The following is a 19,263-nucleotide window of genomic DNA, read 5'->3' as shown; positions in this document are numbered from 1 at the left end:
GGGGTGCAAGGGCCACACTCACAAGCGGGGTGCGTGTGATTCCACGGGGGGCGCGCTCGCACCTCGGTCGCGAACGCAGACGATCCCCCCCCCCCCCCCCAAAAAACAACCCACGCACCCCCCCCCCACCCCCCCCCACGCGCTTGCACACCCGCGCGAGGCCCGCGCCCGCCGGCCGCCCCGCCCCGCCCACCCCCGCCGCCAAGAACCAATCCCGCCCCTCCACCCCGTCGCTTCTCCTCGGCCATTCGCCCGCACCGCTGCCAATTTCCCGCCGGGCGCTCTGTGACGTCGCCTCGCGAAGCCCTCTCCCCCCCTTTCTCCCGCTCCAAGCGCGGGCCCGAAGGGGGCGGGGCAAGCGGCGGCGGCCCCTCGCTATTGGCGGGGGCGGGGCGGGGGCGGGGCGGGGCGCGGCTTTAAAGCGGGGCCGGGGCGGCGCGCGAACCCCGTGCGGAACCCCCCCCACCTCCCTCGCCACTCGTGTCCGCCCCCCACGCTCCACCCCCCCCCCCCCCCCCCCACACACGGGGCGGATGGAGCTGAGCTGCGGAGTGGGGGGCAGCGCGGCGGCACCCCCGGGGCCCGGTCCCCCCCCCGCCGCCGCCGCCCCCGCGCCGCCTATGGAGGGCGAGGAGTACGAGAGCCTGCCCAGCGGCGCCTCGCTCGGCACCCACATGATGGCCGGGGCGGTGGCGGGCATCATGGAGCACACGGTCATGTACCCGGTGGACTCGGTCAAGGTGGGTGTCGGAGGGTGTGTGTGTGTGGGGGGGTGGCCCCCCCGGGACGTTCGCGATCTCTGCCCCCGTGGGTTGCACGGAGCCGGCGTTTGTAGTGGTGCAAACGGGAGAGCACGCGTGGGGGGGGGGGGGGCGTGTCGGGGTGCGAGAGGTGTTGCGTGGAGGGAGCCGGGGGGTTGTGCTGGGCTCTTGGGGAGCGAGTGGCAAGCTGGGGGTGGGTGAGGAGCGGGGTGCTGCGGCGCGGGAGGTCCCCGAGGTGGCACCCCCGAGGTCACCGATGGAAGCTGGCGCTGTGCGCCCACCCTGGACCCATCCCTGCTTCTCCTCGGGTGCTGTCCCAGCGTCCGAGCCCCCCCCGCGAGCTTTGTGCGACCCGCGGTGCAAAGGTGTGCGCCGGGCCTTGTCACCTCCCGCTGCCACAACCAAAGTCCTCCTGCTGCTCCCCGGCGTGGGAGATGCCACGGGTGCTCTCCTGGCACAGGGTTGGAGCAGGAGCACCCTCCCCCCTCGCCCGAGAATCCCAACCCAGGAGGGAAAAGCTGGTGGGACGGGGTGGTCTGTCCATCCACGCACCACGATGACTGCGAGCGGTGTGGACTTGAGCTTTTCAGTGTCACGCCAGCCCTGTGGGAGAGGTGGCTTTAGTGTCGTCGGGGCTTATAAAGGGGCCTGCGGGGCTTATAAAGGGGCTTGCACGGATGCAGATTTGCTGGTGGTTGGTTGGGTTTTAATGCAGATGAACTGCTTGAGACCAACGAGCGTGCCGTCGAGTAACACACGAGGGAAGACTTCATGGCATCATCAGTGTGGTGGGAAGCGTCATGAAGGGTATTTCCTCCCTCTGCGCTGCCAGCATGCTGCTCTGGAGGCTTAAAGAAGAGAAAATAAAGTTGGGAAAAGCCAAACTCTCTTGATACTGAATTGCTGGTGCTGACAGAGTATCAGTGGTCTGGTTGGGAAAGGCTGCAAGCAGATGCTCTAATTTCTTCTCTTTTCGATGCAGGACTCACTGGGAGAGTAGAAAGAGGAGAGGAGAGGAAATGCCTTTGCTTTGAGGCACTGGAGGTCTTGCGATAAGCTCCCCAAGGAAATATTCTGTGCTTTTTTCTGTATTTTCCATCTGGGTCTGTGCCTGCTGGACCTGGCTTGTAGGTTTGGGCTTCTCTACACTGTGGGTCCCCCCGATCCCCGAGTGCCTCTGTACCGGCTCCCTTCACAAACGAGCCTGGTATTTTCTGCCAAGTCACAGTCAGAGCAGCGTGTCGTCACTCTGGACTTCACGGTGTTTAAGAGGGCATTTCCTCTGCAGGGAAAAGGGAGAGGGAGAAAACGAAAGTTGTGCCCAGTTTCCCGGAGCGGGAGGTGCTTTATAGGAATGCAAAAGTGCTGTTTTCGCTGGACAGTGAATTCCCTGGTTGCTTCAGGGCTGGCAGCGCCTGTGCTAGGAGAATGCTGGAGCAATGCCTTACGCTGGGAATAATTCCGCTCAGCAAACTGCCTTGAAGTGCTCGGAAGCAGATAAAATACTCCGGCTGTTGGCTGGCTGCAGGGAAAGCTCTGTCAGAGCATGGGCAAGGTCACCCCCTGTGTCGGGGGCAGAGTGAAATCCTGAGCTGCAGGCTTTGGGTGCTGCTCCTCTGTCCCTCTTCTGTCTGTCTGCTATGGGAAAAGGTGAGAACTGACCCCAAAAGGGCTTTTTTCGTAACAGGAGTAAGCAAGCTCTAATTAAGCTTGCAAGAGCAGCTGTCTTTCACTTTACTATGTGCCACTCTCCTCCTACGGAAAGAAGAGTGGCAAAGCTCCTTCCTTAGTCTGACTTTCTGGATAGTGATTACTGGAATCGGTCACAGCTGAGCAGAGGAGCTGGGGGGGCTGTGGATGCTGCAGAAAGAGCTCTTTCAGGCACCTGGATGGATTGTGCTCTAGAGGAAATGTTTTGGTTCCAGCAAGTCACTTCCTCTGAAAGAGAAACTGAAAATGTTTTAATTTGGGGAATTGTTTGCTTCAGACACTTGCACGGTTCCTGAGCCTGACGAGGTCGGGGTAGGGCGGGCTGCAATGGTTGTGACCTGTTGAGGTAAGTCAAGGCAAGCAGTTAAAATAGTGCCATATGGACCTCTGTGAAGTTCATAGATATGCCTGTGTGACAGCACAGAAAATACCCAGAGGTGTGCTGGTGGGGCTCGTGGCACAACACATGCTGGGATGTGATGAGGGAAGGTGTAAATCTGTGATGCCTGTGCGCAGCCTCCTGCAGCACCTGGCTGCCATAACCATGTTGTAACTTAAAGCACTGCTAGTTGTATGTGTGTTTTGCAGCAGTTTTGCTATTTATTTAGAGGATAGATGTGTTACAGATTGTATTTACCAACTAAAGCTTCAGCAGGAGGCTTGTGATTATTGAGACTTGCTCAGTGTCTTTTCCTTCCCATCATTTTCCTTTTAATGGTAGAGACCCCCTTTTGTTGGCCTCTGTCACCCTCTCAATGCTGTGGTTGTATTAAAACACTGGCTTGAACTGTAGGTTTTTAGATGTGTGCTGATGGTGTTTCTCATAGTGCTTAGGCTTGTTTTATTTCGTAGCTGCTGAAAACACAGCTGTCCTGGCAAGCCTGATCAGTCTCCAAATTAATTTGAGGTCAGGGTGTCAAGGATTTCTTGTGATGGCAGCAGAAGGGAGTTTCTGGAGGACTCCCCTGGAGCTTCTTCCCTGCTCTTGTTTAAGGTACTGGTGGCTTTTCTGCAAGGCTGCTGGAGCTGTTTTCCCAAGACGGGTAAAGTAACTGCCTTGGGGATGTGAAGAACAGTTGTTGTCACCTGGGAGCTAATTCCTGGTGTGAGACAGCTCAGTGAGGAACTGGGGATGTGCTGGGCTCCCTTCCTCACAGTGGATGGCAGGTGCACTGATGACAGAAAGTCCTTGCTCCAGCTCTCACCCCTTTGCAGTCCTCCGTGAAAACCTGAACCGTTCCTAACCAAACGCTGTGGTTTATTTAGACTTTGGGGTTAGGGATGCTTGCCATGGCTTGGGTTTGGTGGTGGGAGGTTCTGCATCCACCCATCTTGATACCCAGTGTTGGGGTGCTGGAAAGTCACGGCCAACCTGTTCAACTGACCCTGCACTCCTCTCTCGTGGGCCTTTGCAGACACAAGTGGGTACCACACCAAGAGTGTTGCTTGGATGGGGAGCTGCTGTATCTGAAAAAGAGCCTAGCAAAAAAAAAATAGGGAGTTCAGAGCTTGTGTGTAGCACAGGTCATGCAATAGTGAAGTCTTTGGCCAGCAGGATTTGACCCAGTCGCTGCATAAATGCTGCTTATTTCCTAGTAAAAGCATATTGTGTTCTCCATGCCTTTTGTTAGCTGAAGAGAGACCAGAGTGGTTGTGTCACATGAACGTGCAGGCTGAACTTTGAGAAAGCATGCTGTGTTCGGGGACAAAAAAAAAAACAAAAACCACCACACAAATAAAAAAAACAACCAACACCACCAAAGGTAAATTAGATCTGAACTTGTTTGTACAGTGGCATGTCAAATCAGTGACCCCTTGCAAGAATATGTGAAACTAGAGACCTGACTCCTGTTAGTAAAACAATTCTAGACAGAAAACTACCTGGGACTATTCCTGTGCTCCAGGCAGCAGGAAGGCTGGGTCCGTAAGGATGGCACTGGTCCACAAACAGCAGGTAACCTGAAGCTGTGACTTTTGGTGCTGCTTCTTATGCCCAGGCTGAAACCAGGACTACCAGGATGCTTGCAGTTGTCAGTGCCTTGCCTTATGCAACGAGGATTAATTTAAGTAGGTGGAGAAGTATTTCTTGGCTGGTTTAACAGGGAGGTGAGGTTCCTGGAGGAGCTTGCTGGCTTCAGAGAGGTGGCAGGAGCTGGAGGGGTGAGGGCTGCATAGCTCATAGCAAATCATCATCGTTCACACCACGATAAACTTATCCTGGACAAAACAGAGCTGAACTTGTTTTCAGCTCCATGCCTCTTGCAGCAGCTGCGCAGGAGATCCTGTTTTTCGTTACTCCTGGGGCTGTTTGTCCTGTTTGTGTCCACAGCTTTTAAGGAGAGGTGCAAGCCTGTGGTCCTGGCTGTGCTGATGGTGATGCAAACTGCAGCATGCTTGGGGTAGGTGGGTACAACACAGACTTACCACCTGTTTTGGGGTACAGTATGAGCTTCTGAACCCCTCCGGAGAGGATCAACAGAGAAATAAAAATTGATATTTATCTGTTCTTATGTGAAAGCAACTGGATCCTCAGTAAGGGTGGAGATAGTCAGGGTTAGTTTCCAACAATGCAGCACCATGTGCTTTGGTCCTGCACATGCCAGGCGGATAGCTTATTGTTTAACAGGAGCACTTATCCCTCATTACCTTTCTGATGAGATGACGCCGCTGTGTGCTTGTGTGCTTAAATTATACGGGCTGCTTCGAAGGCATCCCAGAAGTAGTTTGGGATGAGATTGAGATCTCCCCGGGGTCAGTTCTGGAGTCTGAAGCAATGCCTTCAAGTTAAAACTAGTAGAGCAAAAAACCATAACAAAACAAAACAAAAAAAAAAACCAACCAAAACCCCAGCTGGATGCGACCAGCTCGGCAGCGTTGGGTTGTGCTGAGTCACGCTGACGGTGGAGCGGCTGCTGGGAGTTTCTCTGGGGCATCGTGAAATCCAGCCCCTCCTGATGAGCATCCGTGGGCCGGGAAAGTGCAGAGACCCGTAGAGGGGTTGCAAGACCCTTACGCCCGCTCGGTGAGGGCTGAGAGCTGGATTTAAAAATGTGGTTTTAAATTCCAAGATAGTTCAGGGCTGTTGCTGCCTTTACAGGAGGGTTTTTCTGAGCCTTTGGGTTTATTTCCAGCACTGTTCATAGGTTAAAGCACGCATTTAGTGCTCTGAAACAAAGCCTTGCTCGAGGCTGCCACATTCCCTGTTGTAGGGTGATGCCTTGTCATGACCACCGGCAGATGCTTAAGTCTGAAATTCAGCTAGCTGTTGGACTAAGTCACTTTGCAATTGTAATTCCTGTGCAATTTTTTAAGAGTATTTATATGCAGTAATTTGGCTTAGCCTCACGTATTGCTTTGCTTTCATAGCTTTGTTTTATTATGCTGGATTAAAGTCCTGAATTCAGCTCTGGTCTCTTCCTTGGTCTCAGGAAGTATATGTGAAATTTTCTGGAAACTAGAGTGGTTTGGGGAGTCGAAGGTCCAAGCCTTGAAACACTTTTGTTGGCTTAATCTTGCCTGAAAGCTCAGCTGTAGTATTGCTTCCTGGCTAATTACTGAAGTGGCTTGATAAGCTCGAAGGGATGTGTCCCGATGAGGAAGTGCGGAGGTGGCCTCGGCAGCCCTTGCTTTTTCGAGGGCTCTTAAATCTCTGCTGAGGGCCGAGCTGCTCACATTGCTTTGCCTGCTGCAGACTGCCAAATTGTTTGGGGGGAAACTTTATTCTGAAGATGGGGTGTCCCAGCTGACGGGGCTGTTGGCACCCTTCCTGTCAAACCCAAATGACCTCTGAAAATTAATTACCAAGCTTCTCCTTAAAAGAGCATTAATTTGAAGGAACCTGTTGCAGGATGCTAAATGCTCATCTCCTGTGGCTACGCCCTTTCCTAGGAGCCTTCTCTGTTTGTGTTTCGAGGCATGAGGCCCACCACCAAAGGCTGGATCCCTTCAGACTGGTTTCGGTGTGATGAGGTTTATCAGCTGTGTTGCAGACTGGCAGGATTTGTGGGTGCCCTTTGCATCTTGATGCTCTAGATTTGCTTGGTCTTGCTGAGGTGGTTTTTAGGGGTTGAAGCCCTGCCGGTGCCTCTCCTGTTGCTGGTGAGAGGTGACTGGGGTCTGTGCCCTGCAAACGTCCATCGCAGGTTGGCATCATCGTTGCAAGAGCTTTGAGCGTTGCTGGTGTGTGATGGCATCAATCTGCAGAAGCCTGAAACAAGCTAAAAGGAGTAATTTTTTTTTTTCCCACGGTGCATAATTAAGTGATGGCAGTGAGTTTAATAGGATGCTTTGGATGCCAGAAGCTTGGCTGCCTTCAGAAATCTGTGGAAGAGCCTGTTGAGGGCTGTTGAACAAAGGTGCAGGTGAAACCTCCTGAGGGCTCAGGCAGCTGGTGGCTGTGGGGCACAAGGAGCCAGGAGGAAGATAAAGGTGAAGGGCAGCTCTGTGCTTGCCAGGCTGCCGGGGGACAGTCTCCATCTGGGTCTTCCTCGGGTCTCTGCAGAACAGGGTGGCCTTTACCTGTCTCCCCTTCTGTGGAGGGGTTACTGCAGGCACCCCATTTTCTCAGCTTGCCCTTCTAGGAAACCTGTTTCCCAATCGAGCAGACTGACTCTGCACGCCAAGTGTCACAAGCAGCTGAGCAACTGCAGGAGAAACAAGCTGGGGCAGAGAGCCGGGAGTGTTGTAAGCAAGAGGCAATTAAAGACCTAACTGTATTTCTTCACCGAGCCTTTTTGAACAACTGGGCTAGCTTAATTCCCTGTACTTTCGATGCATAAACAAGAGCAGAGGTTACACTTCCCTCCGCTGAGCACTTGTCTGAGCAGCCTCGTAACGTTTTGGTGTTGCAATGGGAGCACGGACTTAATCTTGCTGGTCTGGCAGGCGAAGCGTGGATAAGTAGTGCCGTGGCCCTGGCATGGGTGCAACCAGGGACTAAATTATTGCTCCCTCTAATGATCTGGGAAGTCTCGTAGCTCTTTATGACTCCTGCTTGTTGCGTTAAAGATGGGTAACTGAGGCCTCTCCCTTTGTGTGCTTTGTTGCAGACAAGGATGCAGAGCTTGCAGCCGGACCCCAAAGCCCAGTACAGGAGTGTGTACGAAGCTCTGAAGAAGATTGTCCTTACAGAGGGTTTCTGGAGGCCTTTACGTGGGATTAATGTCACCATGCTGGGGGCTGGCCCTGCCCATGCAATGTACTTTGCCTGCTATGAAAAAATGAAAAAGTCTCTAAGTGATACTATCCAGCATGGAGGAAACAGCCACTTGGCCAATGGTATTTTTTTTTTTTTTTTTTTTTTTTTCACAAAAAACCCCACTTGCAGTTAACAGCCCGTCCCGTGCTTGCTTCATACACTTGGCCTGGCATCCTTCACGGTGCTCTGCTGCTGGAAGATGTGCTGCAGGCAGCCTGCATTCAGACTGCCTCCCTAAATATCCGTATGGGTGGCAGATGCAAACGTAACCCCAGGCTTGCAGGGCTCGGCACCCGCTTTGGGGGTGCTGGGGAGGCAGGGGGAGGGCAGGTGGGCAAATGTGGCACCTGCCCTCCAGTTGAGTGGTTCATGCTGGTCATCATGCTCCTCCAAAACCTGGGTCCTGTCCTAGGACTATTTAGAGGGTTGGGCTGGCTGTCAGCAGCAGCGTAGAGAAGCTCTTCCTGGCACTGTTGTGCACCCTCCAAAGTCTTAGTCTAATCTAGATTTCTGCACTACTCTTTAATCTCAAATTATTCTAGCACAAGTAATCAATACATTGGACAAGAGGTGTTCAGATGCAGTTGCGGGCTGTTTCTGGCTTTATCTTGAAGGCATCATCTAAACCTTTTGAGGTTTGAAGTACAGGTTGTTCCAGGTGTCTCTTGAAGCTCCAGCATGGTGAAGCGCACTGCATGCCCTGTGTGCTCACATGCTTTGTTAAAGATTTTGCTTCTACCTGGAAGGCTTTTGCTTTTAGGTCCAGCAATACTGCTGTGACAGCAGAAACCCTCTAATTGAGCAACCAGAGGTGTTACAAAAGGGTTTGTGCCGAAGACATTTCTGCCTGGTCCTTGACATGATGTGACAGTGGGAATCTGCCACGGCAGTCACTTGACTCAACCAACTCAGTTAAGGGTATATAATAACTTTCTGGCTTGCTGCTTTTTGCTAGTAATATGCTTCCTGTGTTTGCCTTTCAAGTAGCTACAGGCTTTCAGTACCAGCAGGAAAACTGAAGTGCTGTGTTAATGAGAAATGACCGAAAGTCATTTGGGCAAGAGAGAATTTGAGATGGAAACCTACATCAAAGGAGAAGGTGTGGCGCGAGAGGCCCATCCTAGAGCCAACTGCAGAATCATTAATGGCTGGATGGATGTTTGCAGAATCCGTGCAATTAGTGTTTAAAACTAGACTGAGTAAATGGATGAAAATGCCTAATTATGGATGTGCTGAGCCAGTTCTAAACATTGCTCACTTCTCAGTCCAGCGCAGGCTGAGAGAAGCCAGTGGTGTCTTGCATAAACAAAACCTTGTGAGTTGTAGGGAATAGCAGAGGTGACAGCTGTGATCTGGGGAACGGATCCTGCTTTCTGCCAAGCCTCTCTGGATGAGTTTTTCTGCACTGGGGATGGGCCGTGTTGCTGGGCTGCAGCTCCCGGGTGCACGTGGGCTGCCCGCACCATCGGCTGCTGCCTCCGTAGGTGCCTGAGCAAACCCCTGGCTTCTGATTTTTTTTTTTTTTTTTTTTTTCCTGAAGGATGCTCTTGTGTCTTGCAGGTATAGCTGGGAGCGTGGCCACGCTACTCCACGACGCAGTGATGAATCCTGCTGAAGGTAACTCCCCGTGCTGCTGGGGGGAAGTGCTTCACCCGCTTCACCTGGGAAGGCACCGAGGACACCCTGTGCCATCTCAGCAGCTTAAGCCCTTTGCTTTAGTGACTCTGCCCAGCTTTAATGAGCTCAGACAGGCCAGTGTAAAGGGATAAATTCTGCCCGGCTCCTTTCCCTTGCTTACCAAGGGGTTGCACAGCATCTGTGTGGCGTGTTGTGACTTTCCAGGAAAACTGGTGTCATCTCGATGCTGTTACTACTCTGCTAGTGCATCTTCGTTAAAGTGGGTTTTTTTCAGAAGCTTTGGACTACCCAAACAAAACTGAGCTTAGTCATGTTGTTAGACAAATGCAGCAGCTGGTGGGACCATGGCTTAGCCTTCCCCGGTAGGTAGAATCTGGTATTAAGATGACTAACAGCAAAATGCAACTGAAATGAAAAACAATTAGCTGGACTGCCAGCTATTTGGTGTTAATGTATTGTACTTCTGAGTTGGCCCAAAGTCAGGTTTTTCTGAAGGAAAAAAAATACCTCTAGTGTTTCAAGTCCTTTTAAACATATCCCAGTTAAATGAATCAAATTAGTTGGCCAATTGCTTAAGTCAGTGGAAGTTGTTCCATTTCGGGACTTGGGGCTGTAGGTGGGGTCTGTTACACTTCCCAGGTGATGTACAGTTATTTAATCACCTTTCTGCCCATGTCCTCTTGGCATGTCAGTGTTTCTGTGCATCAGCTCTGCATCCTTACAGATGCATCTGATGGTCCTTATCAGTCTGTCTTAATGCCTTTCTCGCTAGAACTAAAGGTTCCTTAATTAAGCTTGAGGAGTGGGTTAGCACGTGGAAGTGGGGCTGAGCTCTGACCCGCTTCCCTCGCTTGTTGTGTTGAGGTTTTTGGGGGGCACTGGGCAGGTTGGGGGGGGGGGGTGCAGAGGATGCATGCTGCCTTTTGGTGAAAGCCTGGCGACAAGGAGCTCGTCGCTCCAGAAGTGCCTGGCTTCTGTTGCAGCAGTTTGGACTTGGGAGGTTGGGTCTGGGAGCAGGGTTTGGGCCGGGTGTTGTGATGACCAGGAAAGATGTGCCTTGGCTAATAAGTCTTTATCTCCCTGTGTCTGTCCTGCCTGGTGCTGCCCGCCCTGCCTTGCCCCTCCGCGGCTGTCGCCTGGACCCAGTGGTGAAGCAGCGGATGCAGATGTTCAACTCCCCCTACAAATCCGTCCTGGCATGCGTAAGGACAGTGCAGAAGACGGAGGGGTTCGGTGCCTTCTACCGCAGCTACACCACCCAGCTCACCATGAACGTCCCCTTCCAGGCCATTCACTTCATCACCTACGAATTCACGCAGGAGCAGATCAACCCGCACCGGGAGTATAACCCTCGGTCCCACATCGTCTCCGGTGCCATCGCAGGGGCCGTGGCCGCCGCTGCCACCACTCCCCTGGACGTCTGCAAGACCCTGCTCAACACCCAAGAGAACATGGCCTTGAACTCCGTGAACATCAGCGGCCACCTCTCGGGCATGGTGAACGCCTTCAAGACTGTCTATCAGCTGGGGGGCATTTCAGGGTATTTCAGAGGGGTGCAGGCACGCGTCATTTACCAGATGCCCTCAACGGCCATCGCCTGGTCGGTGTATGAATTCTTCAAATACTTTCTCACAAAGCACAAGCTGGAAAAAAGAACATCCTTGTGAATGACTTAGAGTGAATGTGAGGCTCCGTGTCCCCTCCGTGCGTGTCTGTGTGTGCCTGCAAGCCAGCGGCTCTGCTAAGGAACGTGCCAGGTTTCTGGTGGATTCACAGCTGATGTCCACTTCTCCCTCCCCAGGGATTACAGTGGTCCTCAGTCACGTGTTCCCCTCCTTGCTTAAACAGTGACATAGTTTATAAAGACTTATAATAATATATATATATTTAATAACTTTATTTTGGAGAAGTGAAATGGCTAACTGATATTTTTCTCTGAATAAGTTTGAAGATGTAGTTTACTCCTCACCAGAAGGCTTAGGTTATACAGCCTAGGCTGTTTTTTTTTTACAGCAAAGAAGCAAAATGTCCTATCACAGAACTTACGTTTTATATAAATATAAAATAGATGGATAATGTTTATCCTTTATTTTTCTATGTAGGCGTTTGGGTTGTTTTTTAAATAGTATTACAGCTAGATGCTAAGCTGTTTAAAAAGGGCTAAATTCTTCCATCCTATGTAAGGAAGACACAAAAGCATTTATTTTTATAGCCAGATTGGCTTTAATTATACAGCATTTAGACCCCAAATGGTGGCCTGGATTCTCATGTGGGTGTCAAGGTACTTGGTAGCCCCTTGAGACATGCTGGGATGGGGGGAGAAGGAATGGGGATACCACTTTGGGAAACTGTAGGACACCAAGGAAGGGCACTCCAAAATACCTGGTCACTTTGTGGGGGAGAGGGGGAAACTGTCAATTGAATTTTTTTACAAGGAGACTCTTTAAAAAAAAGGTAGATTTTAAAGAATAGTATTTTTTTTTGCAAACACTTTTTAAAAGGTACATTTTTATGGTGTGTGATAGCTGAACAACCTTCTTCCTCCCTTAATTTATTCATACTTCTTTTTCACTAAGGCCCTGATCTTACTTGCAGGAGCGACCGTGCACGTCCCGAGATCGAAGTGGGGTGCACGGAGCTGCTCTGCTCCCTGGGGGGGGACCAGAGCTTCTGTTTACAATTTGGCTACTGAGTCGCAAGGGTCGCATCCTGGCAGCACCAAACCAGCACCAGACAGCGAAAGCCTTGGGAAAGTCTTCCCTGCAGAACCGAAGCCACCTCCCAGCCCATGTCTGACAATAAGCTGCTTCTCATCTCTATTGGGGGGGGGAATAAAAAAAAAACCAAACAACATAGAGAGGTTCCTCGTGCTGTGGGCTTGGTTTTGCTGCTGTGGGATGCTGAGCTTTGCAGTGGCCAGCAAAGATGTGCCTGCTTGAGAAGGGTGGCAGCCCTGCTTCTTCTGGGAACGGCTCTTCAAAATACATCCTTGATCAGTAGCTAATGAGGGATTTGAGGGTCCTGGATGTGTAAGTACAAGTTACAGGACACCAGCTGGCAAATCTCCATCCTCCCTGGAACTTGCCCTGCCCGCAGCAGCTGATACCTCGAGGTGGCACCATCTCCTTACGGTGCAGCTCGTGGAGATGGGGCTTCAGCTCGCTGTCAGCACTGGAAGGGTCTGGGGGGGGACCTGCGATGCGAGGGGCAGCTTTTGGGCTGGCACGTGTCACTGGAAGTGTCCTGTCAGCCAGGCGTGTTGTGTGTAGGGTGACACTAAACAGAGCTAATCCTTTTGCTCCATTATTTGGCGAAGGTAAATCAAAGAGCACCTCTCCGGGTGGTGTTGCATGTGCCTTGTGTTGATTGAACTTGTACCACTGATAATGGTGAAATGAGCTTCTCGATGCCTTTTTGTCACTTAAACTGAATGAATCACTGTGTCAAATGCACCCTGTGTCTTAAAGTGTAAAAATTGTAAGCTTGAGGCCACTGGTCCTCGGGGGTGCAGCTGGAGAAAGCGCCCAGCTCTCTGCACGCGGAGATCCTCGAGGCTGGAGGGCTTTGGGCTGTCCGTTAGCCTTGGCTGTCTTTTTCTGTTGACCTGGGAAACTGGAGGGTCCCTAACAGGAACCAGAACTGCACAAAATATTTCCTTCGGAGGTGGGCATAAACACTTAAGATGAAAATTTTGGGTCACTTTAATATTAAAAGAGGCAAACTGTAGCATAATGTGGAAGGCAACTGCTTTCCGTGTGACTTCAGTAGCTAGGAGTCGCACTCGGCGAGCGGTCCCCAGTGCATCATCCTCTTCCTCTGGCTGCTTAGCTGTAATATTTCTGACTTCACCTTGGCTATTCTGGGAGAACTTCCCTCCCGTTTGGAGTAACCTGTGAGTAGCTGGGACATGAAGGCTGGATTTGCCCAGGGTTAGAGCCCATGGCCATGGAGCGACTAGGAGGGGGGGATCATGGTTTTGGCCAGCTGAGAATTGTCCTAAAACAGGGGGAAGTAGCATCCTGTTTCGGTCACTAGCCAGGCGGATGTGAGCATGTCCTGAGTTTTGAGCACATAAATAATTATCAACCAGGTTTTCTTGGGAACTTGCTCTGCCTCAAGCTCCGAGTGGGTAAGGAGCACTTTTATGTTTATAGAGCTCTTCACGGATTACCCTGGGTATCCGATAAAACCAGACTTCCCATTCTGCAGCTGGGAGCGTGCCCAGTTTGTCTAATAATTGCAGAGGTCTCTTATATGTTTAAAATGTTTCCTGCTGTGCATAATGCTGGATCCCCAGGTGAAAGCCCCTTCAGCAAAGCCTCTCCTTGTCTCTTCTAGGTTTGCATTTGAAAGTTTTGCTGCGACTCTGAAGTTTTATTTTAACCTGGTATGTGAAACATGTACTGCTGCTTTGTCTGCAACAAACGCACATATTATTTGAGGGGGAAGATGAGTAACTTTGTCCGCAGTTCTTATTTTTTTTTTTTTTTACCTGCCTTGGAATTTGATGTGTTTCTTTAAATGTATATTTAACAATGCAGGAGTTCATTTGTGAAATGCTGCTACAGTTGTATCACTGGAGCTCAAGGAAATAAAATACTCAGATTTTTTGTCCTTTGAGGCTCATGCTTGTGGCTTTCCTTCGCTGTGTAGTTGGGCATCGAGCTCCAGCTGGGGCTGAGCTGCGGGAGGGTGTCATGGTTCTGTGTGGTGGCAGCCGGGCAGGCTGATCTCTGGAGGAATGGTGCCTTCTAGTGTTGCCTGAACACTTGGCAGGCTCAGCACCTCATCATCTGAGTCAGATAAAGCCCTTCGTCATCACACAGGAGGAAGAAAATACTTCTGGGAGGGGTTTTGCAGCCTGTCAGGAGCTGACATCTGTATCATGGGCTTGCACTCCTCTAGGAGCCGCTGAAGAGTTTTGAAACAACCCTCTTGGCAACGAACTGGCTTCTGCGATTTGCAAAGCAAACCCACAGACTGTGGCTTGGTCAGCAGCAAAGCAAATTCCCAAATTGGAATTTCTTCCCCCCTGGAAGAAAGTGCATGGGGTGAAGGCCCTGGGGGAGCTGCTTGTTTGCTGAAGTTTCAATAATGCTTGCTGCATAATTTGAAGGGAAAAATGCAGAAGATATTAAGCTGCTTCAGATCTTTTCTTCCCCTTCAATAAAAAGGAAGAGAGGCTTTAATTGGTCTGGTTTCTGCACAGCACTGGTGCTGGGGGAGGAATGCTACCCTTAAAGCTGGGCTGAGCAGCACCTGGTTAATCGGGGGTTACCGAGCTGTCCCCAGGGCCAAGGAGACCCCCAGGGCTTGGGCAGGGTGGGCTCTAAAGGAAAAAAAAGCGAGATTTAACCAAAATGTTTCAACTATGAAATCTCCAGCGTGGGGTGACTGTTTTGGCTCTGGGTGGAAAATGTTTCTGGCCCCGAGGTGGCTCCGCGCAGGGGTTTTGGTTTCCAGCTGGGTGTCTGATGCAGGTAGCTTTGCTCTGGTCTGGTCACCATCATAAACCAGCTTGTGCTGTTTGCCATCTCGGGGGCTCTGTGGGAGTTTGGGGGCTCTGCGAATGCAGCAGCTTTTCAGGCTGAAGTTTGGTCTAACTGAAGTCTACCATACCTTATTTTGAAATTTGACTCTTTATAACACTGTCCAGAGGATCTGGGGTTCTTGCAGGTGCTTTTCCTCTTTTTTACCTCTAATAAACCTGGCAGAACCACATGGCCCTGGTTCCAAATGTAGCATGACACCCAGGTTGTCTTAAAATAACATTTCGGCTTACCAAGTGCTGTGCATCTCTGATTTAAAAAGAAGAGTCTGAAACTCCTTAGAGTAAATCTCCAGCCTTAAAAACCGGGGTCTGTGTCTGAAGGATTATTTTGGGAGTAGCCTTGTGTCGTTTTGACAAGGGGATGGAGCATAATTTGTTTCCTATCAACTTTGTTCAGAAAATGACAAGTTTGGAATGGATGCTCATCCCCAGGGTATGCACCTTCCAGCGATGTAGGAGGCATTGATTTCGGTGTGTTCCTGGTGCAGCAATTAAGAGACGCACCTAAAATCACGAAGATTAACTTTTTTTAGGATGCAGGCAGCCAGCAGTTCTGCCTCAGCCCCTCCTGGGCTGACAAAGGGCACCTCAGCTGGGAATAATAATAATAATTGTGAGATTTAGCAGCAAACACCTACCTGGGGAGGCAGGGCTGGCTGCAAAAGGAAGCAGCAGCAAGACGCTGTTGCCCTTGGTCCACCCCAAAGGAAAACGGACTTTCCTTTTCTCACCTATTCTTCTCTTTCTTTTTTCCTTGTTTTTTTTTTTTTTTTTTTTTTTTTTTTACTGTCTGAAAAATCAAGAAGGTGCAACGGACTGTTGATGTGCTGGGGTGGAGAGCAGGCTGCTTCGCCTTGCTGATGAGCTTAAGAGACAAGATCAAGAGATAAAGTGCTATTTGTGCTCAGCAAAATATTTTTGACAGGTTTATATTTCTGTTTGCATTATAGAGTAAATATTTAACACCCCCCCCCTTCCCTATGTGTAGGAAATGTGCGTAGTCCTGAAAGGTGAGGTATGTAACACACTTCATACATACCTCTAAAACACTAAATACTGGTTTTATGTGAAGGCTGGTGAGGACCTCTACATTTCTGTTCATTGTAGTCACTATTCAGCTCTGTTGTATTCCCAGTAACTCCCCAAAAAGTGAGAAATGCCCCTACTATGTGTCTGATCAGGAGGGAATTTCTGTGTTCGGTTGATGTGTCGTTACTAATTACGTGATTAAGCTTGCAGCTAAATTGCTGATAACACCTATTCCTGTCCATCCATGTCTTCCCCATTAGACTCAGTAGCCCTACTGAGGGATTTTTACCCCTGAATTACTCAAGGCTGTCAAAACTCTGAATTAGGTCTACTGAAATAAAGGAAAAACTTCCAGGAGAACTAAAAAGCCCGTGAGAAAAGACTCTGTGCCCTTGCAAGATGCCCTGGGAGAAGCTTTGGTCGCCTGCCTGAGTGGGAGATGTGACTGCAGCCCTTCAATCCTGACATCCCTGAGGACTTCAGGCTGCTCTCCCTCCGTTTGGCTGGTGAGTACTTTAAACTTTTCTTATGTTTTCTCTGGTTTTGCTTTGCCTAAAAGTTGTCTGATATAATTAAATACTTATTTTATGCTGCATCCTGCTGGTGCTGCAAATAATAATGGAAAATGTGGCTTATTGAGGGAAATAAGGAGATGTAGCTTGTTAGGAAAGTGTGGGGTGGCTGCAGAGCTGGGAATGCCTGGGCTGAATCCCAGTTTTCCCAGCAGGAAAAGGCTGTGGTGGGGAGAAGGGGATGATTTGTCCCTGGATGGAGAGGCTCGCTGATGTTATTAGAAAGGCTGGAGGACCTCTGCAAAACACATCACGTGCGTGGTTAACTCTTCTCCCTCCTTTCTGCTCTAAATCTCTGGCATCTGCTTGGCTTGGTGGTGGTTGTTGAGTGGGAACTGGGGATTCCTGCAGCCGAGCAGGACGGGCCACGTCCGTGGGGCACACGGGTACCGAGAGCCGCAGCGGGAAGCGGCGGAGCAAGCAAAGCCCAAGGGCATCGCCCCGGCTCCTCCATCGCCTCAAACTTCTGGGACGGCTCCCTGGGCAGAGGAATGAGCTGCTGGAGGTGACACCCGTGGGCATGTGGCACTTGCCAAGAACTGTGACACTCATGTCCCCAGCTCCCTCCGGGCTGGGTGGTGTTTTGCCCTGGGAACACATCCGACTTTCTAATTGACACTAATGGTTTCTTTGGCACCAGTACAGATTATTGTGTAAATAATTTTTGAGGGTATTTTTTAATGCGTCTTATTTATCTGGTAGACCACAGCAACTCCTTAAACTTGCAGGATTTCCTGCAGCGAGGATCTATAGGGCGGTGGGTGTTCTCTTTGCTGTGCTCAGCACTCGTTCATATATTGAAGTCTTGGGATGGTACCAACAAATAAATTCCCTTCTGCCGTGCAGTCCATGTTTTATAAACTTCCCAACTGGCATTTTTCCTAGGGGTCTATAAGTATAGAGCAGAAGAGGGGAGCAAATTTAAATAACAACTGTAACATCTCAAATCTTGCGTGAGTAAAAGGAGAAGTAGCAGCCGAGGGCTGTGCCGGCGGGTGGAAGGTGCGTCCTGAGCATCAGTTGTGAGGACAGCGGGAGGCCGGGGGGCGACTGCTCCCTGGGAGACGTGGGGGGTGGTGATGGCGAAGGCCACCTCCCCGGGATAGTGTCGGGGGATGCCGTCCGGGGGGCACCTTCTGGCAGAGATGTGGGAGACAGCGGTGGGTGCAAGGGCTACGTGCCCCATGGGACGTGGGTGCTCTCCCCTGTGCCACCAGAGCCCTGGCGTTTGGATTTTTATTTAAGTCACTTGATTAATCCAGGATCTAGGCTGTGTTTGTTCACCGCATGTGATTATTATCTTCATTTCTCTTCAAATATTGTTTCTGCTTTAAAGGGTAATGAACATAAAGGCAAATATCTCACCTTTTCCCTCTTGAAATTTCATTAAGCTGCATATTTACCTTGGATGACAAGATGCAGCCCACAAAATGAAAGGTTTTCCGGCCTCACCTTAACCCGCTATCTTATTCTGCCACAACTGTCCACAAAGGGAATAAAAACACTTGTATTTATCCACAAGATTTAATTCCTTTTAAAAGACAAGGGATCCATTTGTAGAACAGGTAAGTGTTTTCCGCCGGACTCTGCAGGTGTAAATCTGTCATGGAGCACTGCAGTGCGGCCGAGCCCCGGCTGCGGATGGCTGTGGAGGAGGTAGATGTAATTCCAGCTCCAAATATTGCCGATTTTTGGCCATGAGCCTTTTGGCCCTGGAATTAAGCAGGTCCCCTTCCCCCAATATGCAATATATATCCCCAGTGCAGCATCCTCACTTTTGCTTCACTTACTGCCTGTTTTGCTGCCAGCACAAAGGCCCCAATATTAGTAGTTTTGGTGGGAGGAGGAAAGCCAGGATTTCCCCCTATTTTCCTTTTCACCTGCCACAGTTTGCACAGCAAAAGTTTGTTTGTCCTTGCCTGGAGGAAACTGAACCCTCTAAGAACTGCTCAGAGATGCAGGTCTGTGACAGACAGCACAGCCCAGACACAACCACTGATCAACTGGATCCTCCTTCATTTAAAATTTTCTATATTTTATTTGGTTTAGAGCTTTGCCCCCTTGAATTTTTTTTAATTTTTTTTTTTTTTTTTTTTTTTTGAGCAAGTGGTACAAGAAGCACGCAGCGACTGGGGCCTCCGGGGCTGCACTGCAAAGGAGATGAACAGTCTCCTGGTGAAGGAGAGTGTGGTAGCTAAATACTGCAGTAACTCCTCCTTTCCCCAGCACAAACAGAGGATGAGGAGGGTTGATGTGCCATCGACACTCAGCAAAAAGCTGCTCAGCAGGGAGGGGTGAAATATTGGTCATCTGCTAAATAATGCCCAGAGGTCGTTTGGGTTGGGAATGGGGAGACTGTGGGAAAGCTGTGGAGAGCAAAGAGTGCCCCTGGCTCTTGCCGATCGTGAAATCTGGGTAAAAGTTGAGTAGGTCTTTGTGTCACAAAATAAATTAGTTCCTTGGTGGCTCTTCTGAAGCCCGAGAGCTCCAGGCCCTGGACTGGACGATGCCCTGGTACTCTGTTTATGATCTGGTGCCCAGGCGTGGGGCTGCCTTGTGCTGGGTTGGATCTTGCAAAGGCTTCTTGAAGGCTCCCCAGGATTTTTGCCTTAAAATTCTCCATTTGTCTATTAGTTGGCACGAACACACCCCCCCCCCCCCCCCCCCCCGCGATGTTTCTACATTGTCTGTGCTGATGAGGACAAGGCTGTGGCTTTGGGGTGCAGCCCTGGGTCTGGGAAGTTTTGCTGCTGCCTTTAGTGGTGACAATCCATCTCCTCGTTAAATCCAGCTGAGCGGCTGGCT

The 19,263-nt window shown here is 50.4% G+C and overlaps 1 protein-coding gene across 1 annotated transcript; it reads left to right on the top strand.

Moving 5' to 3' along the window:
* Positions 1-462: 462 nt before the first annotated feature.
* On the top strand, positions 463-13,921 carry SLC25A37 (solute carrier family 25 member 37). The gene is made up of 4 exons (XM_042801531.1): positions 463-740; positions 7,520-7,748; positions 9,229-9,285; positions 10,453-13,921. The coding sequence occupies exons 1-4, from the start codon at positions 534-536 to the stop codon at positions 10,971-10,973; spliced, it is 1,014 nt and encodes a 337-aa protein (XP_042657465.1). The 5' UTR covers positions 463-533; the 3' UTR covers positions 10,974-13,921.
* Positions 13,922-19,263: the final 5,342 nt, after the last annotated feature.

The sequence above is a fragment of the Tyto alba genome, unplaced genomic scaffold, assembly GCF_018691265.1.
Source record: "Tyto alba isolate M040663 unplaced genomic scaffold, T.alba_DEE_v4.0 Super-Scaffold_34, whole genome shotgun sequence".
NCBI classification, from domain to species: domain Eukaryota; kingdom Metazoa; phylum Chordata; class Aves; order Strigiformes; family Tytonidae; genus Tyto; species Tyto alba.
Note: the sequence above shows the minus strand (reverse complement) of the source record. Positions and strands in the feature narration are given on the sequence as shown.

Coding starts and splice junctions, on each gene's coding strand:
- SLC25A37 (XM_042801531.1), top strand. CDS start 534: ATGGAGCTGAGCTGCGGAGTGGGGGGCAGCGCGGCGGCACCCCCGGGG. Junction 741..7,519: donor ACCCGGTGGACTCGGTCAAG/GTGGGTGTCGGA, acceptor GCTTTGTTGCAG/ACAAGGATGCAGAGCTTGCA. Junction 7,749..9,228: donor AAACAGCCACTTGGCCAATG/GTATTTTTTTTT, acceptor TGTGTCTTGCAG/GTATAGCTGGGAGCGTGGCC.